This window comes from Nelumbo lutea, chromosome 5, assembly GCF_056320005.1.
Source record: "Nelumbo lutea isolate HS-2025 chromosome 5, American lotus-T2T, whole genome shotgun sequence".
Taxonomy (NCBI): Eukaryota; Viridiplantae; Streptophyta; class Magnoliopsida; order Proteales; family Nelumbonaceae; genus Nelumbo; species Nelumbo lutea.
In genome coordinates this window covers 81,018,945-81,038,610 of record NC_142688.1, presented here as the reverse complement: position 1 = coordinate 81,038,610, position 19,666 = coordinate 81,018,945, and the positions used below count along the sequence as shown (strand labels likewise).

At 37.0% G+C, this 19,666-nt stretch overlaps 1 protein-coding gene across 3 annotated transcripts in view; it reads left to right on the top strand.

The window, feature by feature from the left end:
* LOC148853076 (Sec23/Sec24 protein transport family protein) overlaps window positions 1-19,666 on the top strand; it is a 62,141-nt gene that overhangs the window by 24,853 nt on the left and 17,622 nt on the right. For all 3 annotated transcript variants that reach the window (XM_088943904.1, XM_088943903.1, XM_088943905.1), the window contains exons 10-17: window positions 11,974-12,051; window positions 12,171-12,263; window positions 12,664-12,718; window positions 13,350-13,426; window positions 16,621-16,692; window positions 16,867-16,950; window positions 18,393-18,512; window positions 18,634-18,702. In XM_088943904.1, coding sequence (XP_088800030.1) covers window positions 11,974-12,051; window positions 12,171-12,263; window positions 12,664-12,718; window positions 13,350-13,426; window positions 16,621-16,692; window positions 16,867-16,950; window positions 18,393-18,512; window positions 18,634-18,702 — 648 coding nt within the window. The remainder of the gene's footprint in view (window positions 1-11,973; window positions 12,052-12,170; window positions 12,264-12,663; window positions 12,719-13,349; window positions 13,427-16,620; window positions 16,693-16,866; window positions 16,951-18,392; window positions 18,513-18,633; window positions 18,703-19,666) is intronic.

The window sequence follows — 19,666 nt, the reverse complement described above, 5'->3', positions numbered from 1 at the left end:
GGATATGGGGTTGTATCAGGACTTGTCACTATTCTATCTTGGTGAATAGAACTGTGGTTGACTTTTTTCTTGCTTTGAGAGGTATAAGACAAGGAGACCCACTCTCCCCCTTTCTTTTCACCCTGATTGCTGATGTACTAGGGAGATTGATCCATAGAGTAGACTCGAGGAATTTGATAAGAGGGTGGTGAGTAGGAAGGGAGGAGGTTTTTTTGACACATCTATAGTTTGCAGATGGCACAATTTTGTTTTGTGAAGGAGGGGACATAAATTGGATCTGGAATTTAAAATTGGCAATACAACTCTTTGAGCAGATATCTAACCTCAAGGTGAACTTTGATAAGAGTTATGTGGTGGGGGTGAATGTGGAGGAAAGGGAATATGTAGGTGAGTTAGGTTGTGCAATCTCGAAATGGCCTTTGACGTACTTGGGCCTCCCTTTAGGAGATAATCCTAAGTATGTAAGCTTCTGGAATTCGGTAGTGGAGAGATTTGAGAAGAGGCTTGCATCTTGGAAGAGAAACTATCTTTCCTTAGGTAGGAGAGTCACTCTGATTATGTCTACCTTAGCTAACCTACCTGTCTACTATCTGTTAGTGTTTAAGATCCCCTCTAAGGTCTCCAATTTCTTGAAAAAATTAATAAGGAATTTTCTATGGGATGGAGAGGAGAAGAGAGATCATAGGATGAGCTGGGAGGTGGTAACTAGGTGTAAAAGACTAGGAGGCCTTGGGATTAGAAACATCAGAAAAAGGAATATGGCCTTGCTGGGAAAATGGTTGCTGAGGTTTACAATTGAAAGGGATAAATTGTGGACTAAATTCTGGCTAGCATACATGGGTTGGAAGACAATGGCTGTGATCCTGTAATTGTGGCAAGGGCTACAACTGCTTCTCCTTGAAAATCCATTCACAATTTTCTTCCAAAATTTTCCCCTTAGATCAGGTATGATCTCAACTCTGGTAACCCAATAAAATTCTGGGAACAACTTTGGGTTGGTGATTCACCTCTGAAGGACCAGTTTCCCTCCCTGTACTCTCTGTCAGACTTGAAAATGAACATATCTCTTCTTTCTTGGGTCCTTCAGACTCCACTTTTGGTTTTGGGTGGAACCTAGGCCTACGAGGGGCAATTAGGGATACAGACCCGGACAACATTTTATCTTTGCTAGCCATCCTTGAGAATGTTTTCCTAGATCCTAATAAGGAAGACACTAGAATTTGGATCCCATCCGCCTCATGTACTTTCTCTTGTGCTTCGTTTTTTGAAAACTTAACCTAACCTTTTGTCCCTCTTGGGTTGTCCTTTCTAGATAAGGAAATTTGGAGCAAGCCTATTCCTCCTCGGGTTGGTATTTTTTGTTGGGAAATTTTCTTGGAAAGAATAAAAACAATTGACTTACTTCAGAGAAAGAGACCCAACTATTGTCTACTTCCTAATAGATTGTCCATTTTGTAAGCTGATGGAGAATCCGGTTACCACCTCATGGTCTCTTGTAAGGTTACTAAAACTGTATGGGAGTGGGTCTTTTCCCGCTATGGGTGTTCTTGGAATCCTCCCGAGAGTGTCCAAAGTTTGTTCTCCCCTTCATTTTGGGTGTTCTCTCCCGAGGGAAGATTATGTGGAGTATTAGGGTAGCCATGTGTTGGTCCCTGTGGGAAGAGAGAAATTCACGAATTTTTTCAGACAAGGAAAGAACCTTGGAAGAATTGTTAGACCTAATATTCTTAAGGGCTGTCCACTGGCTAAAATCTTTGGAATTATTTTTAGAACTTCCTGTGGATGATTTGTTTAGAAATTGGAAAGAGGTAGCTACTACTACTCGGTGCAAGAGGACTCTTAGTCCCTCTTGGTCCCCTCCCTCCGGATTTATAAAATTGAATTTTGATGGCAGTAGTTTAAGGAATCCAGGGCCCTCTGGGATTGGAGGAGTATTTGGGAATGAGGAAGGGATTGTTATTGCTTTGTTCTCAGGCCCTATTGGAGAAGGTGACTCTCTTAGGGCTGAGATCCTTGCAGCGTTGGAAGGAATTCAAAGAGCAAAGGAACTAAATATAAGTCGTTTGATCCTGGAAGGTGATTCGAAGGTGGTGGTAAGTTGGTTGAAGAAAGGGGACAGTGGGTTGTGGAGTTACAACAATGAAAAGAAAAAATTCTTATGGCTGTGTAGGGACATTGAGATACAATAAAGCTGGGTGAAGAGGACTGCCAACTCATTTGCGGATGGGTTGGCCAAGCAAGGGGTGAATAGGGAGTCGATCTTTTGGGCTAATTTTTAATTCTCTTTCATTGTTTTCTATTGATGGAGAGCTAAGACATTTTATCTCCCCCTTTTGTATTTAAAGTTTCACAATTTTCATATTATTAATAAAGCTGCTGTTATTGATAAAAAATAAATACAGGGGATATTATTATAACGTAAGTTGGTGACAATATTGTAGATATGTGGAGTAACAATGCTATTGCCCGCATTTATAAAAAAAACAATGTTTTTGCCCACCTAACTTACTTGAGCCATCTCAATATTCATTTCAAACATGATGTTAAATATTATTTTTTGTTTGTGTAATATATTATTTGGTTGATCTATTATAACCATTTACATTTTCTCTGAGTTTAACTTTTGCTTTATCTCATTCTATCATGAAGCTCTGAATCTTAAGGTTTATGAGACAACTCCAAAACATATTCCTTTTTCTATAACCTTAGTTTTTTAGCTTTGTGTAATGATTTGGAACAAGATAATAATTTAAAAAGGTCTGCCTATTCATTTAATGTTACCTCCATGTCTATAATTTATACAATATTTCCAACTTTTCCGACATGTTTCTTATATTTTGGTGACCAACATTTCCACCGACACTGATGTGTTAAACCTTGGCAACAATATCACTGTTGCCATTTCTGAACATATCCCCTGTTCCAACCATACTCTTCAGTTACCTTTCTCTTGTATATTTTTTGTATGGAACTTTTTTAATTGTATCATATTTTGATCAATTTTTTATTGTATCATATAAGGTACATGCTTTTGTTTCATCTTCAGCCTTCTCACTGTTTGTTTTGATTACTGATGCCATCTGTTTGTCTGCATTCATTTTTAACCAAGAATTGTTTATACCATGGTTTAGATATTTTATCATTAAACTATGTTGTTTTCATCTGATGTCATCATCTTTTAGGAGATGTGCCAAGTTGGATAAGCTTTTATGTCTATCATAATTACATTGATATTCTATGTGCAATATGAAATTAACAAAAAAAATATCTAAAATAAATTAATAAAATTGAATGAAAACAAACATAATTTTTGCTGTAGGTGAAGCCTTTAGATCTTTAGGGATAATGAAAGCATCAAAGTAATTAAGTTTCTTTCTCTCCTGGAGGAGTTTTCCTTGATTTTTCTTGCCATGGCTCTTGAGTTTGAGTGCTGTTCTCCATGGTTGCTTATTTGGTGGTCTCATCCCACTGAAAATTAAAATGTTTTGCTAGTAGATGGTACACAAAAAAATTAAGGTGTTCTTCTAGTAGGTAGTCCTATGCCTTGCCTCTTATTTTTCTGATTGGTAACTGTACACTTTATTAGTTAGTGATGAAAAATCTAGAATATGTACAATGGTTATGTGCCAAGCACCCTGTATGTCTCTAGGCAGGCACTGCTACCTTACCCATTAGATCTCATTAATTTTGTACAAAGCTAGATAATTGATTCCCTACTAGTTGCTCACCAATACAATTGGTCCCTATTCACCCCCTTATTTAGCCAAAGCATCAGATAAACAGTTTACTGATATTTATGTCCCTGAAAACTGAGCTCTTAATTTACTTGCTAGCAACCTTACTTCCCTTAAACGGATTCTATACTGCCAAAACAGGATAGAGGAGGAAATCACTTTTTTAGTTGAAGCATTGGGTTGTGAGGCGAGTGCCTAGCTACTGAACTACTTGGGCTTACTGCTTGGGGTGAATCCTTCTTTGGAGAGCTTTTGGTATCCGGTTATAGAGAGATTTGAGAAGAAGCTAGCAGATTGGAAAAGGAATTACATTTCTCTTGGGGGGAAGCACTTTGATTAAGTCCACTTCATCAAACTTACCAGTGTACTTGCTCTCAACCTTTAGTATTCCAGGCGATCCTAAGAAGGATCATTTGGTAAAATGGCAGGTGGTGACCAGAAGTAAGGAACATGGGGGTTTAGGCATTGGCAATATCAAGAAAAGGAATGTAGTATTGTTGGGAAAGTAGGTATGGAGATGGCCTTGTGAGCAGGACAGATTGTGGCATAAAGTGATAGCAAGTATTCATGGTAGGGCATCTAATGGCTGGGAGGTAGGACTTGACCCTAGGGCTTCACACTTGTCACCTTGGAAGGCCATTTCCAGAGTCACCCATACTCTCCAACCGTTTCTTAGGTATGATGCTTGCTTCGGTAATAAAGTGCTGTTCTGGGAAGGTGTTTGGTTGGGGGATGGCCTTCTAATGGATTGATTCCCTTCTTTGTACTCCCTCTGTTTGAATAAGGGGAAAGTGATCGCTTCTGTTAATTATAATGGAGATTCTCGGGACTTGGGTCTAAGGAGAGGCCTTAGGGAAGTTGAAAGGGGGCAGTGGATGAACTTATTTCCCTTTTTGAGTATGATTTTTTTGGATGCTTCTTGTGAAGATAGTAGGATTTGGTCAGCCTTGTCCTCCTGTCTGTTCCTCTTGTTTCAGTGCCCTCCTCCACTCTTCATCTACGGTTGTGTATTTCCCAGCTAAAGAAGTGTAGTGCAGTCCAGTTCCTCCAAAAGTGAGGGCTTTTTGCTAGGAAGTGGCTCTGCCAAAAATTAATACCTGTTATGTACTACAAAAAGAAGGCCAAATCAGTGCCTTTCCCCTCATATTTGCTCCCTTTGCTATGCTTGTTGTGAAACTTCCGAGCATCTGTTAATTTCCTGCACTGTTGTCTCATTTATTTGGGAGTAGTTTTCTTCTCTCTTTGGTTGCAGGTGGACACCCCCTCCCAATGTAGTAGGCCTGTTTGAAGCTTCTTTAGACGACCCAAGAAAAGGGGAAGGATGGTATGGAGAGCCACATGAGCCGCAGTCTTGTGTACAGTTTGGGAGGAAAGAAGCAATAGAATCTTTCAAGGAAAAAGGAAATCAAGGGAGGAATTGATTGATTGCATAACTATCAAGATGGTGCATTGGGTAAAAGCAGATGAGTTATTTAAGGAATTCACAGTGGATGATATACTGGAGTACAGTAGCAAACTCTTCAAGATCTAATCCAACAATTCAAGAGAGTTGGGCAGCCTATACACAACAAAAAATAATGTTCAGTTTTGATGGAAGCTCCCTTGGAATCCTGGGGCCCTCAGGTGTAGGGGGAGTCTTTAGAGTCGAGGAAGGCAAAATTCTGGCTCTTTTTTCAGGGCCTATAGGAGTGGGTGATTCATTAAGAGCTAAGGTATTAGCATTGCTGCAAGGTCTGAGACTGGCTAAACAAATGGGATTGCAACAGATTGAAGTGGAAGGGGATTCATCATTAGTAATAAACGATGAAATCTGGAAATCTGGGAATCTGGAACCACAGGCAAGCTATGAAAGAAGTTTGGTGCCTTGCAAGGGAAATTGAAGCAAACCTCCAGTGGGTTAGAAGAACAGAAAATGGCCTGGCTGATGCTCTAGCCAAACAAGGATCAAACAGGAGTGAACTTTTCTGGGTTGCTTTGTTACAGTGGTTATGAATGTGGGTTCAGCGTTTCAGCTTTGGAATGCTGGAGTTGTAATATCTTGTTTAATTTCTTAATTTCTTAATGAAAGTTACCGTTTCCTATCCGAAAAAAGCATGGCCTTACCTATGCCTATCACTGCCTTGAATGAGTTGAATTATCTGGAATGGTCTAAGGGTATAAAGCTCTATATTACAGTAAGGGGAAAATCTGGATACATTAATGGTAAGGTGAAAGAAGCCAAGTCAGAGTCTGCTGAACATGATAAATGGGATTAGGAAAATAGTATGGTTATGTCCTGGCTTCTTGTTGCTATGGAGCCAAAGGTGGGAAAGAATTTCATGCTGGCTTATACAGCTAGTGAGATATAGGAACAGGAGAAATTGACCTATTTTAAGTAGAGACATTATGCAAAGATTTATCAACTGCAGACTGAATCCTCTACCTGTAAGTAGGGTGACTGGAGTTTATCTGCTTACTATTCTGCCCACACCTTAGTCTGGAAGGAGTTAGACCGTTATCAGATTATTGAATGGAAGAATGATGCTGATGCAAAGGCATACAAGAAGTTAGTTACCCGGCAATGTGTTTTTGCATTTTTGTTAGGTTAACTCCTATATACGAGCCTCTCCGGGTTAAGATATTGGGCAGTGGTGCTCTACCTTCAATTTAGGAAGTATATGCCACTTTACAAGCTGAGAAAAGCAGACAAAGTGTGATGGTTACAGCTTTGGGGGGCAACAGATTGCTTTAGTTGTAAATGGTGGTAATAATAGTGAGAAGAAAAGTGATCATAAGAGGAATGAGGGACAAGGACAAATTGTGGTGAACCCATTGCCATTGCCTGAGGCACACTCTTGAGACTTGCTGGGATCTTTTTGGGATGCCCAACAGGAAACCGAGAACCAAGAATCAAATAAAGCTCAAGGACAGAAGAAGTACAATGCAACTAATGTGGCAACAAATAGTTCTCAGACTGGTAGCATGACTACCGGAAACACCTAGGAGCATCAGATTGCTTCTGACCTTAAAGAGGATATCATTAACTCCTTTTGTGATCACCCGGAATCCTATGGTAGGGCATTGCGTCAAATGGATAGTACGGTTGGTACTCCCTCCACCTCGTTTGTGTCTAAAGCAGATAATGCATCCTCTACTTTTCATGTATCCACTCTTGTCTCTGATTCTCCCTGGACCATTGCCTTAGGGAACTCCAACCACATGACCGGTAAGCCTAACTTATTTTAGTTGTATAGCCTTTTGTTCGGGGGTATAAGGTGAGGCTTGCAGATGGATCATTCTCCTCCATTGTAGGCCAGGATCCCCTACGACCTTACCCTCTCTAATGTGTTGCATGTTTCAAAGCTTCATTTGAATTTACTATCTATTAGTAGTACCACTCATTCCTTAAATGATAGTGTGACTTTCTTTCCTCGTTGTTGTGTTTTTTAGGACTTAAACCTCTAGGAAGACGATTAGTAGAGGAAGCATGGTGGATGGCCTTTATGTCCTTTAAAATAAAGCTGGTCTCTTGGCATCAGTATTAGGGTTAAGTAGTTGAGTCATGTAAACAAGAGTTAAGCTTTTCTATGGCATAACCGCCTAGGTCATTTGTCTTTTGAGTTGCTGAAGTATTTGTTTCCTGATTTGTAAATCTTCTTTAAATAATAAAATATTAGATTTTTCGTTCCATATTGTGCATTCTGATGTTTGGGGGCCTCGCACTATACCCTCTGAGGGTGGCTACAAACACTTTTTTAGTTTGATTGATGACTATTCCTGCTACATGTGGATATTTCCTATGTTGACCATAGATAAGTTTCCAAAAATTGTAAAAGAATTTCATCTAATGGTGTTTACTCAATTTCATGTGGAGGTTCATATATTCTAGTTAGATAATGGAAAAGAATACTTCCATGGTGATTTAAATGAATTTTTTGCATACCATGGATCCCTTCATCGTAGCTCTTGTGCAAAAACACCACAACAAAATAGTGTTGTAGAAAGGAAGAATAGACACCATGAAGTAGCTTGTGGGGTGGTGTTAGACATGACTATACCAAAACATTTTTGGATGGGTTATGTGCTTGCTGTTGCGTACGTAATCAACTGTATGCCTTCTAGAGTGTTGAACTATAAGGGGCCTTGTTAGCTTATATTCTCCCAATCTCCTTTGTTCTCCATCCCTATATGAATGTTTGATGTTGGTCTTTTGTTCATGACTTGTCTTCTTCTCATGGTAAGTTGGACCCTGAGTCTATTCCATGGGTATCCATCTTTTCAGAAGGCCTAGTGTTGCTTTGATTAAGTTGTTTGTAAGTACCTTGTTTCTATGGATGTCTTTTTTGAGTATGAGCCCTTCTACCTTGCTACTTCTAAGGGGGAGAGTTGTGTGGAGAAGAAGCAACACGTTCGTCAAGCGCACCTTCCCTCCATCTCGGATCCAACTCCTTTAGTGTCTTCTTGTGTAAGCATCGTAGAATCAACACCATGCTAAGGAAGTGGATCTCCTAAAAACTATGCAATTGACACCATCGGACTCCCAAGAAGTTAGGCCACAATCATGTACTCTTATTCCCATTTACTTTTTTGTCCCTATTTTTGTTGATGATCATGTGGATGACTTTGACATTCCCATTGCCCAAATAAAGGGTGTTAGGTCATGCACTACAAAGCATCCATCACCCATTATATGTCCTATGATCATGTTTCTCCCTTTTATTGTGCTTTCTTATATGCCATTGATAGTGTCCCTGTACCAAAAATGTTGTAGAGGCCCTGGCATATCCTAAATGGACAGATGCTGTGAAGGTGGAAATTAATGCTCTCCATAAGAATGGTACTTAGGAGTTGGTGAATCTTTTGAAAGGGAAAGAATTGGTAGGGTGTAAATGGGTGTTCTTAGTGAAGCACAATGCAGAAGGGACAATAAAAAGGTGCGAGGCAAGGTTGGTGCAAAAGACAATACACAAGTGTATGGTATTGATTAGGTTGATAATTTTGCCCTAGTAGCAAAGATGAACTCTAATTCGAGTCTTTCTGTCATTGGCCACTAAATTAGATTGGGAGTTACATCATCTTGACATTAAAAATGCATTCCTAAATGGCAGTGAAGACAAGGTGTGCAGATTGAAAAAGTTGTTTTATGGCTTGAAACAATCTCCTAGGGCCTGGTTTAGCAAGTTTCATATGGCGGTTCAATAGGTAGGTGTTAGGTAATTCTAGTATGGTCGTACTCTCTATGTTAAGAAGTGCTAGGGAAAGGTTGCAATGCTAATAGTATATGCGGAGTTCTCATATATACAGAAGTTGAAGGAGTTTCTGGCCACCCAATTTGAAGTGGAAGTTCTAGGATCCCTATGGTATTTCCTTGGGATCAAAGTTGCTTGCTCTCAAAGGGCTATCTTTGTGTCTCATAGGAAATGCATCCTAGATCTTTTACAAGAGAAAGGGAAACTAGGGGCCGAACATGCTGGTACCCTTATTGATGTGAATCACAGATTGGGTGATTGTGATGGAGAACCTTTGAAGGATGTGGGACAATTTCAATGGTTAGTGGGTTGTACCTATTTGATGACTTGTCCCGATACCTATGCTGTGGGGGTTCTGAGTCAGTTTATGCACTCCCTAAGGTACCACACCTGGAAGCAGTTGAGTGAGTACTTAGACACTTAAAGTACCTTGGAACTGGACTTTTGTTCGGGAAACACAAGCAGATGAAAATAGAGGTGCATACAGATGCAGAGTGGGCAGGTCCTATGGATGATAGGAAATTCTCCAGTAGGTATTGCACTTTGTAGATGGAAACCTGGTGAGATGGAGGAGTAAGAAGTAAAGTGTAGTTGCAAGGTCAAGTGCAGAAGCTGATTATATGGCTATGGCACATGGGGTTGTTGAAGTGCTCTAGATAAAAAACTATTGGGAGAGTTGGGATTTAGTGTTAACAATCCTATGTCCCTCTACTGTGACAACAAGGTGGCTATAAACATTGCAACTAATTCTGTCCTCCATGATAGGACAAGCCATATTGAGTTGGACAAGCATTTTATAAGGGAGAAGCTTGAAAGTGGTGAAGTCTGTATTCTTTATGTTAGTTCGAAGGAGCAACTAGAAGATGTTCTTACTTCTTACAAAGGGGCTTCCGTATTTATGACACAATGAACTTTGTGACTAGTTGGGCATGATCAATATATACAGCTCAACTTGAGGGGAGTGTTGCTTGGGGTTAATGTTTATATTAGAATGTGGCACCAGGGGCACTTTTATATTTCCCCTTTATTTCTTAAGTTCAACTTACCCTAATATAAATGAAAAACAAGGTGTCACCAGCCCAAATTTTTTGGCCTTCGAACATTCTCTCCTCTTTTACTTTCTTTCTTCTTCCTTCTCTCTTTTTTCTCTTTCCGCCTATGATTCTATGCAGAAAACACCTAAACACTCCACCTATAACCGGAGGCCTTGGATTACCTACATTGTTTCTGTCAAAATTTAGTTTTATTTGATGCAGATTTAGAGGTGACCAGGAGAGGCTGTTCATGTGTAGAACTTGCTATATGATATCTCCTCAAGATGTCTTTTATTGAAAAGGATGCAAAAAATGGGCAAGGCCTTGATCCAATGAGCCATTCCTTTTTTTTTTTTTTTGATCAATAACAGAATGACTTTCAATAAAAAATAAGAAGAGGTGCAACAAGATGGGGGGAGATAAACTCTCTTAACTCCTCACCAAAGGAAATACAGCACAAATTACACAATAGCCCAAAACAAATCGTCCCTATTTGTCCCTTGCTTAGCTTACCCATCCACAAAAGAATTTGCACTTCTTTTGACCCAATTTAGCTTGACTTCAATATCCCTAGACAACCAATGAGCCATTCCTACCAAAATTGTATTCTGACAAAGCTTCTTTTGTGTGAGATTCTTTGTTAAAGATTTTTGCATTCCTCTCTTCCCAAGTGGACCAGAAGACAGCTGCTCTTACACATTTCCATGGTATCTTTTTTTTGATAGATAATTCAAGTTTGTATTAATTGTAATGAGAAAATGAAGAGATCTTTGAAAATGCCTCTTGGAGTTGGGGAGGGTAAGGGTTTTACCATTCCCAAAAACAGATTTCACATTATAATTGATCCCAATAGAAATTCTCCTTGGTAATCCCTTGTTTAGCTAATGCATCTACCATGCCGTTAGCCAGCCTTTGTACCCATGAGAATTATATTTGCATGTCCCTTACGAGCCACTTAAATTAACAACGATTTGTCTTTCTAGAATGAATGCACCTTGAAGCTAAGTAGTGATTGGAAGGAAGGATCAATTTTGGTCTCAAGGATAGGACCTTAACAATGATCTTATATGAACTAGTCACAAGGCAACTAGGTCTGAAATCCTTTGGGAGTACAGCTACGGGTTTCTTAGGTATCAAAACTATTAAAGTGGCATTAACGCTAGCTTCACCTGTGAACATACATTCTTGTAATGCATGCCTTTTAGAAAACTGCTCCAAGCAAACCTACCAAAGAAAAGGATAAGGAAAATAGTTCTTGGCAGTTGGCACTCCTAACTAAACAAAGGTACCATGATAAAGGTTATAATCAAAAAGGAAAAATAGTTCAAATTTCAAAGTTTTTTATTTTTTATTTTTTATATCTACAATTTTTTAAAACCATTTATTATTGCATTGTGGTGTCATTATTTCTGGATTTCAACCCTGGTCTCCTCACTTTACCCTTTCTTTGAACATTTACTTTTTGGAGCAATTTGAATTTATTGAGACACCTTGTAATTTTTTAATAGTTAAAGTGATGTGGTGTATTTGTGGTAATTATTAGCAGAAAAGGGCCAGATACTGATCTTGTATTTTATTTTATTTTTCTTTTTGTTTTTCTTTTTGATCATGTGGACAACAGTGTAACAAAGTCTGAAAACTTTATCTTGACGTCTTTGTAAGAACAAGAGTTCAGTGCTAATATTCTGATAAAATGATTGCAAATAAGGCTAGTAGGTTTCTGAAATGTGGTACTATTTGTTTATTGAAGTTTGGTTAAGCCTGGAATTTCCCCAACTGTGCCTCATAATGCATGCACCTAGCTTTATTGTTGTGTTAAATGATAATATGGCTCTGCCAATCAGAGAAAATGTCCATACGGCTCTTATAACTGAGAACTGAAAGGGGTTATGATCATTTGTCTTTGAAAAGGGTTATGACCATTTTTTTATCAATAAAGGGGTTATGATCATTTTGATTTTCAATTTACTATTGCAGCCTCTGATGCTCATTGTTCCTGATATTCAAGATGTCTACACCCCTCTCCAAACTGATGTCATTGTTCAACTTTCTGAGGTTAGTGTTGCTTGACATAAACTATCAAGTTCTACATGAATAATTATTTAAGGAGGTTCTACTTAATATTTTTCTAGGATACTTATAAGCTAATTTTATAATTCCTTGTGAAAATTCAGTGCCGTCAGCATTTAGAGCAGTTACTGGACAACATTCCAACCATGTTTCAGAATAACAGAGTTGCTGAATCAGCTTTTGGTGCGGCAATCAAGGTATGCCTAATTAAATGCCATTTCCATTTATTTTGTTCTATATATAGCATCCTCCTTTGTAGTGCAATACTTGGTGGGTTCCTATCAGTTCCCTTGAACAAACAACTCTTACTCTGTTAAGTTAAACAGATTGGTGTCCTTGAACTCATTTAAACAAGTTTTCGCTCACAGAGTTGTAGTTGGCGGTTGTCACTACCTGTTCATGGGCCGGGCTCGGGCTTTGCTTTTGCCAAAATTTGAATGGGGCCCGGCCCGAAGCCCAAGCTCGACACTGTGTAAGTCAGGCCTGAAGCCCGGCCCATGAACAGGTCTAGTTGTCAGCCAACTTTGAGAATTCAGGTTTTGTATAATATTATGGATTTTAAATTAATCTGACCAAATATAGTCTTTTCTATTGTAGGCTGCTTTCTTGGCGATGAAGACCACAGGGGGAAAGCTTCTTGTATTTCAGTCAGGCAGGGCCAATATCTTTTCACTCTATATCATAGGATGTTGTCTATAAAAAATATAAAGTTGTACTTTTGTTTGGCATGTTATTTGACATTGTTTCACTCCACCGCCACTTTGTGTCCCTTGTCTGAAAATGTGTTAATTCACACACAATAATCATTGTGCAGATGATACCTTTGAATATGAAACTTGAATAAGGTGACAATAATGTTGTTATTTATGATATTGATGCAGTTATCTCTGACATAAAAATAAGATGTTTACTTCTCATGCATCTGTAAAATCGGTGATTCCCAACAACACAATATGCAAATTTTGTGAGATTCACCAATATACATACATACATATATATACACACACACATACATACATATATGTATGTATGTATATGCGTGTGTGTATGTATATAAGATGCTCTAAGCTATTCTAGTTTTTTGTAGTTTCTTTAGTTTGTCTCCTGCATTCTATGAATTTTTTTTATTGAATTCATTGTGTTGGAGCATTTAATTTGGCATATAAATATTGTTTTGAATTACATAATTTTCTTTCTTTGTGTCTATTTGTGCACTTGAATACAAGTGAAAGATGGACACTGAAGCATCAAACTTTTATAATAATGTGTTATTTGGTACTCAGTGTTGCCATCAGTTGGTATTGGAGCCCTTTCTGCTAGGGAAGCTGAAGGAAGAACTAATACCTCTGCAGGAGAGAAGGTATGTATGTCTGAATTTGAGTTGACACCCTTTCCCGTGCTTGGTTCCATCAATTTATTTCCATTTAGATAGACTGTTAGCTTGGAGTTGGAGTTTGGATTCTGTCATTAGTTGGGTTTAGGTGCATTAGACAGAAAAAGTATTGAACACGTAAAAGATAAAATTTGAATAATTAATAAAATAGACAAGAAATAGTAGGGATGCAAAATGGATTGAATCAAATTCGGTTGGACGTATATTTAAATTTGCTTCAATAAGAATTATGAGATATCCGAATTTGGTTTGAACCCGACGAATCTCAAAACTCTGATATTTGAATTCAATTTGATTATATAATTGGATATCCAATTTGAATCTGATTCAGTTCAATTAAAAAAAATAGAAAATTTACAGATTTCCACTAGCAACATAACAAGTATAGACTGCAACAATTAAACCATTTTATCAAATTTAAGATTGAAACTAAATTTGAGAACTGAGATAATGTCCATACAAGAAAGAAGGAAACGAAGAAATAAAGAAAAAATGTAATAAAGAAATAAACAAATTACCTTCTCCAGTATTTTCTGGAAACCCATTGAAAGTAGCCTTCATTGTGAAAAATCTAGCTAAAAAGTTAATGGAGTATCAATGATTCACCAGCCCTTTTCTCACTCTTTTAAGACAGACATTCAGCAGCACTAAGTATCTTTTATTTCTGCAACTAAAGACTAAATATTTCCTGCAAGAGGAGAATACACTTGGATTAGAGAAAGCTGCTGCAGCTGAGCTTAAAACGGCCCAATTTCATCAATCGTCATAATTTCAGTGGAGTTGAATGTTCTCAAAAAAATCCAAGATGCGAAATAGGTAGAAAGACCTCTCCCACTGTTCAACCCAAATTCAACTTTAACCCTTGAAATAAATTCCTTGAAAGCTGTCTCTGTCAAATGCAATGTACCATAGGAAAGGTCCGCAATCATATCCCTAATTTTTCTGAGTCCAAAAAAAATGCTGGAGCCATTATATTCCAACGATGGTGAAACCTTAACCTGGCGACGAATGGCGAACTCACTCCATTCATTGTCTGCCTATCTCTGGTTTAGGTGTGGTGAAAACCAATGGGCAGAAGAAGAATGTCTTCAGTCTTCCCTGGTTTTGAAATCTGGTGTTTCCCTTTAGTTCTTTGAAACATGGCTCTCAACTATCGAGCAAGGATGCCAAATTAAAAAAAAATTATATTTTTATAATTTGATTATTGGTAAATAAAATATATTATTATCAAATCAAATAGGATTGTCATGGATTGAACCATGCAATATCCGGATTCAATCCGATAATGAATCACATTTGTCAATCTGATTTGATTCGTTTAGCTGCTACCAGATATCCAAATCTGGCATAAATGGATCAGATTCAAATCAGATTGATATCCTATTCATTTTCAACCCTAAGAAATAGAAGGGAAGCCACCTACTTTCAGTTGCATAACTTCTTTATCATAAGAACATATACATGAAGAGTTATGCCAATGATTACTATGAAGTGTGACCTAGTTACTGGATATGAGTTGTGGATTTCGAAGCTGACTAATATCTTTCTTGGGAAGGTTGACCTAGACTCTAGCCCCATCAAGGAAAGATTCTTTGTAATTTCCTTTGCTTTTAATTTTCTGGTGATATGCTAGACTTGAAGTGACAGGTGTAAATTTTCCCAGATGCTGGCGGCCTAAGACATGAGAATGGGTTATTGCTTGACAAGAGTATTTGCGGAGTAATACAATGAATATTTCACTTTTTTCAAAGAAAAGTTTCAGGATAAGCCTCAGGATTGCACCTTTTCATTAGTGACTCAATAGTAGTAATGAGTAAGAGAAATGGAAAATTATGAAATTTATGTTCAAAAATATTATAGGTACTAATTTAGGTGGCTTTAAATTTATATAGCTCCGCATAAACAGGTACAATGATAAAAAATAACTTATTCAGGTTGTTTGATATCTAGAACTACTCTATTGAAGTGCATTATGCATAATTTAAGCTAAAACTCATCCAATAAAAATTAGTTCTACCTGGTTAATTTATGTATAATGTCATTGATGACTGAACATCAGTTCTAAGTTCCAGAGCATCCATGTTCCATAAAATTCCATATTCTGATTTTAGTTTTTTTCAACATAATAAAATTGTTTTCAACACTGTACTTGTAAGAGATAAAAAAAGAACTGCTGAAATCAAAGCCAAAGATTGAAAAGATGATAAGTTGTTTTTATCTTTACGGTTGCTAAATGAAAAACTTAAAGATGCATTTCATTTTATTATCATTAAGGACCAATGAAAAAGGAGAAGGGAAACGGGAAAGAAAAAATGGATTCCTGTGGGAGGAAATCATATAATGTATCTGTTTTCCTTTAAAATACTGTTCAATGAAATAAAACATGTACCATAGAGCAAAGCTTATATTAAAAAGGTAAAGCCACTTGGGGACTTTGGCACTAATTTGCCAAAGAGTAAAATTAATGGTGGAACAATAAATATATGCACTAGAGAGAAGGTTGGAAAATTCAAAGGGAAACTGATTGGTATTGTAATCCAATGGGTGTCCAGCATAGATCCTTTGTCCATTTAACGCTGATTCTGTTACTAAATTCTTGATATTAACTTTCTCTATTTTTGTTTTTTATTTATTTGTGTTTTTGTGTATGTTTATTCAGAATTAGATTGGAGGTAATTTTTTCAGAGTAATACTAATAACATATTTTTCATCCTTGTTTTCCTGTGGTTGTTTTCTGTCAATTATTTGATTGTCTTCTGGGGGAGTATTGTCTTTACTGGCAATATAAGCAAAAACAAAGTAAATTCATAATTTATTCTGCCATAAATTTGCAACATATTACAAAGATTTTGAAAAAGAGCAGCTCTGCTTCTGAATGTCAGAGATTCTTCACATTATAGATAAACAGATTACAAAATCACTGTGTCCTTTTATTGTGCATTTTATTCTTTTATAGAAGCATAGTCTTTCTATAATACCCGGATATTGCAGGGATGTGGCCATGTAAAGTGTCGGAATTGGAATTTACACTCGAAGTGAAGTTTTCGACACAATATGGCACCCCTGTACAGGTATCCGGGTATCATAGGAGCCTAGTTGCTGTAAATAGGAAAGATAGAATAATTTCTATTGAAAGTGCTCTATCCATCATCGAATTTCAGGAAGCCCATAAATTGCTCCAACCGGCAGACAAGACTCTGAAGACAATGGCAATAGAATTTGCTGAGTACCAGGTGAGGTCTAAGTGAACCAGTTTGTTTCCCTAAACTAGGAAGATATGGAATGGAAATTTGATCAGGCTTGGTGTTTACCTTTTCTCTGTTGAGCTGTTGCAGAAAATGGAGATTATGTGTATAATTTAATAGTTTGTCGTTAATGCATAGTTTTAATTATTCTATGTCTCTCAGGTTTGTGTTGATGTCTTCATAACTACCCAGACATATGTAGACATTGCTTCCATCTCTGTTGTCCCAAGAACTACTGGAGGACAGGTATATATGAACTTGTTATTCTGTTATGCATTTAATCATGATGTTAACTATTAATTATTGAGATGCCAATACCATGTCTCAATTCTCAAACTTGACAAAAGTTGGTTAGAGGACATTTAGCCATTTCTAGGTTATTCCTTATGAGTAATTCCTTGCTTAGGTTATTTCTTATGAGAGATTTTCACTCAATACCATCACTGAGTCCTGTGGTTCTGTTTGAATTTGCTTTCTGTTTTGTGATTCATGTAGCGATTAGTTGAAGCACAAAAAATGTTACTAGACTATGAACTAACTACTTTAATGTAAATAAACTGTTCTGCTTTCTGTAGCAAAGAATAAAAGAAGAGTTGGGTTTTGAACCAGCTTCGATTCAGGTTTAAATTGCTTGATTCAATATAATTTTTCAAAACCTGTAACACACCTATGGATCCTAATGTGAAGTTGGGTAGTGATTATGGAGAACTCTTTGATGATCTTGGGAGGTACTGATGATTGGTTGGGAAACTAAACTATCTTAACTATCACCGGATCTGACATTACTTTTGCTGTAAATTTACTATGCCAGTTAATAGAAAATAAAAGAAACAAAAAGATTCAAGAAAAGAGAAAACGAAGAAAGTTTCTTGAGAGAAGAAGAGAAGTTGGGAGAAGAGGGAAGAGAAAGCTAATAATGATCTAGCCGCCTCTCCCAATGTCTTTTATATTAAAAGAGGGGTGGATTCGGGCCGAGCCGAGCCAGATATTTGGCTATTCAAGCTTAGCTCACCAAAAAACCATGAGGCTCAAGCTTGAGCTTGATTTGAGCTAGAGTCTTGACTCGAATTTGGCTTGACTCAAAAGCTTGTACGTTTGAGCCAATCTTTCTATAAAAAATTATACTTGTAAAATGTAAAAATTATACATATAAAAATAATATATATATATATATATATATATATATATATATATATATATATATATATATATATATATATATATATATATATATATCAATCTATCTATCCAAATGAAGCTTGGCTCATGAGGCTCACAAGCCTAATCGAGCTTTCATATGGGAGCCTCATGAGCCAAGCTTCATTTGGCTCGAAGCTTGGTTTGGACTGAGCTGAATTTAGTTTTTCATGATCTGAGCTCCAATAGCTCATCAAAAGCTCGTTTCTGTTTAGACCAAGCTGAATTGAGCTTTTTCTCCCTTGACATCAGTTGCCTTTTGTTTTTATTCTGAATGTCGTTTCCTTTCATGTTTATCTGGCCAACCCCATATAGTGGGATAAGGCTTAGTCCATTCTATTAATGTTCTGGGGGTGATATTAATCCCTGCTATGCCATCTCTTTTCTATCATCATCTAAATTTAAATTTTGGAGCATGTTATAAATGCTTTTCTATCATCATATAAATTTAAATTTTGCTTTATATGGTTAAGATGATATTCTTCTTGCAGGTTTATTATTACTACCCCTTTTCAGTTCTTTCTGATTCTGCAAAGCTTTACAATGATCTTAGATGGAATGTTACAAGGCCCCAGGGTTTTGAGGCTGTAATGCGTGTAAGGTGCAGCCAGGTTAGTTCCTCATACCACTGAAGTATAAATCCCTTAGCTGATATTTTTATGCCCTTGTTATTCTTCTGTAACTTACTAGTTGCTTAACAAAAGTAATTGCGATAATTATTTTCTTTTGCAGGGTCTTCAAGTTCAAGAATACTATGGTAATTTTTGCAAACACATACCAACAGATGTTGATCTTCCTGGGGTTAGTATGCCTTACACAAAATACCTAGCTTTCATGCATTATTTAGAGGATGCTAGTAGATTCCTGTCAGATTATAAAAGAAATACAAAAATCTAAATTCATGGCTTTATCTGTGTCTGGAAATTTGTTGCCTGTTTGAATTCACAAAAAAAGTAAGGGAAAAACCTTACTCTTGGAGATTGCATAGCAGGATAATGCTTCACAGGATAGAATATTTTTAAGATTTCTAATCAGAAAAATATTATTCATATTTATTTTTACTAAGTATTAAATACTAAATCTAGACTCCATATCGCAGATGCTGCAAGTGATTTGACTGAACTTCTAAATGTTGAATTATAAAGAAGAATGATTTGTACACGGCTATTGTTTATGACATTTTTGTAGTAATTGGTTGCATGATTTTATGGCACCTTAATTCCATCTGTGAAAGTTTTTTATATTTATACATGCATGTATTTCCTTACCTTGATGCTTAGACATGATTTTTTTACTAGTATTAAGATAATACAATCTGAATTCTGGAGTATGATAATTTGGCTGGCATATGATTTAAAATAATTAAGATTAAAAAACATATATGGAGTATAAGTTTAATGGTAATTGGCTTGGAAATCAGGGTAATCTTTTCTTAATAGTAAATGCAAAAAAAAAAAAAAAGGTCACCATACTTCTAAAAAGGGTGTTATGATAACTCTACCAGCAAAAATATAAAAACATTAATACATCAAATTGAAAGGTTACTATGTAGACCATCATGTAAGCTATAAACCAGATAGGGGTGCAAGGCAGGCAGTCTGGTTCTGGTTTAATGTTAACCCAGGCCCAACCCTAAATGTTGGGCCTATGGTCCAAGCCTGGATTGGGACTGGGGTCAAGCTCCATCTTTGCAACCCAGGTCCAGCTTGAACTGAAATTTGACATACTTGGGTCGGACCCAATCTTGGGCTGGGCTCGGGCTTGT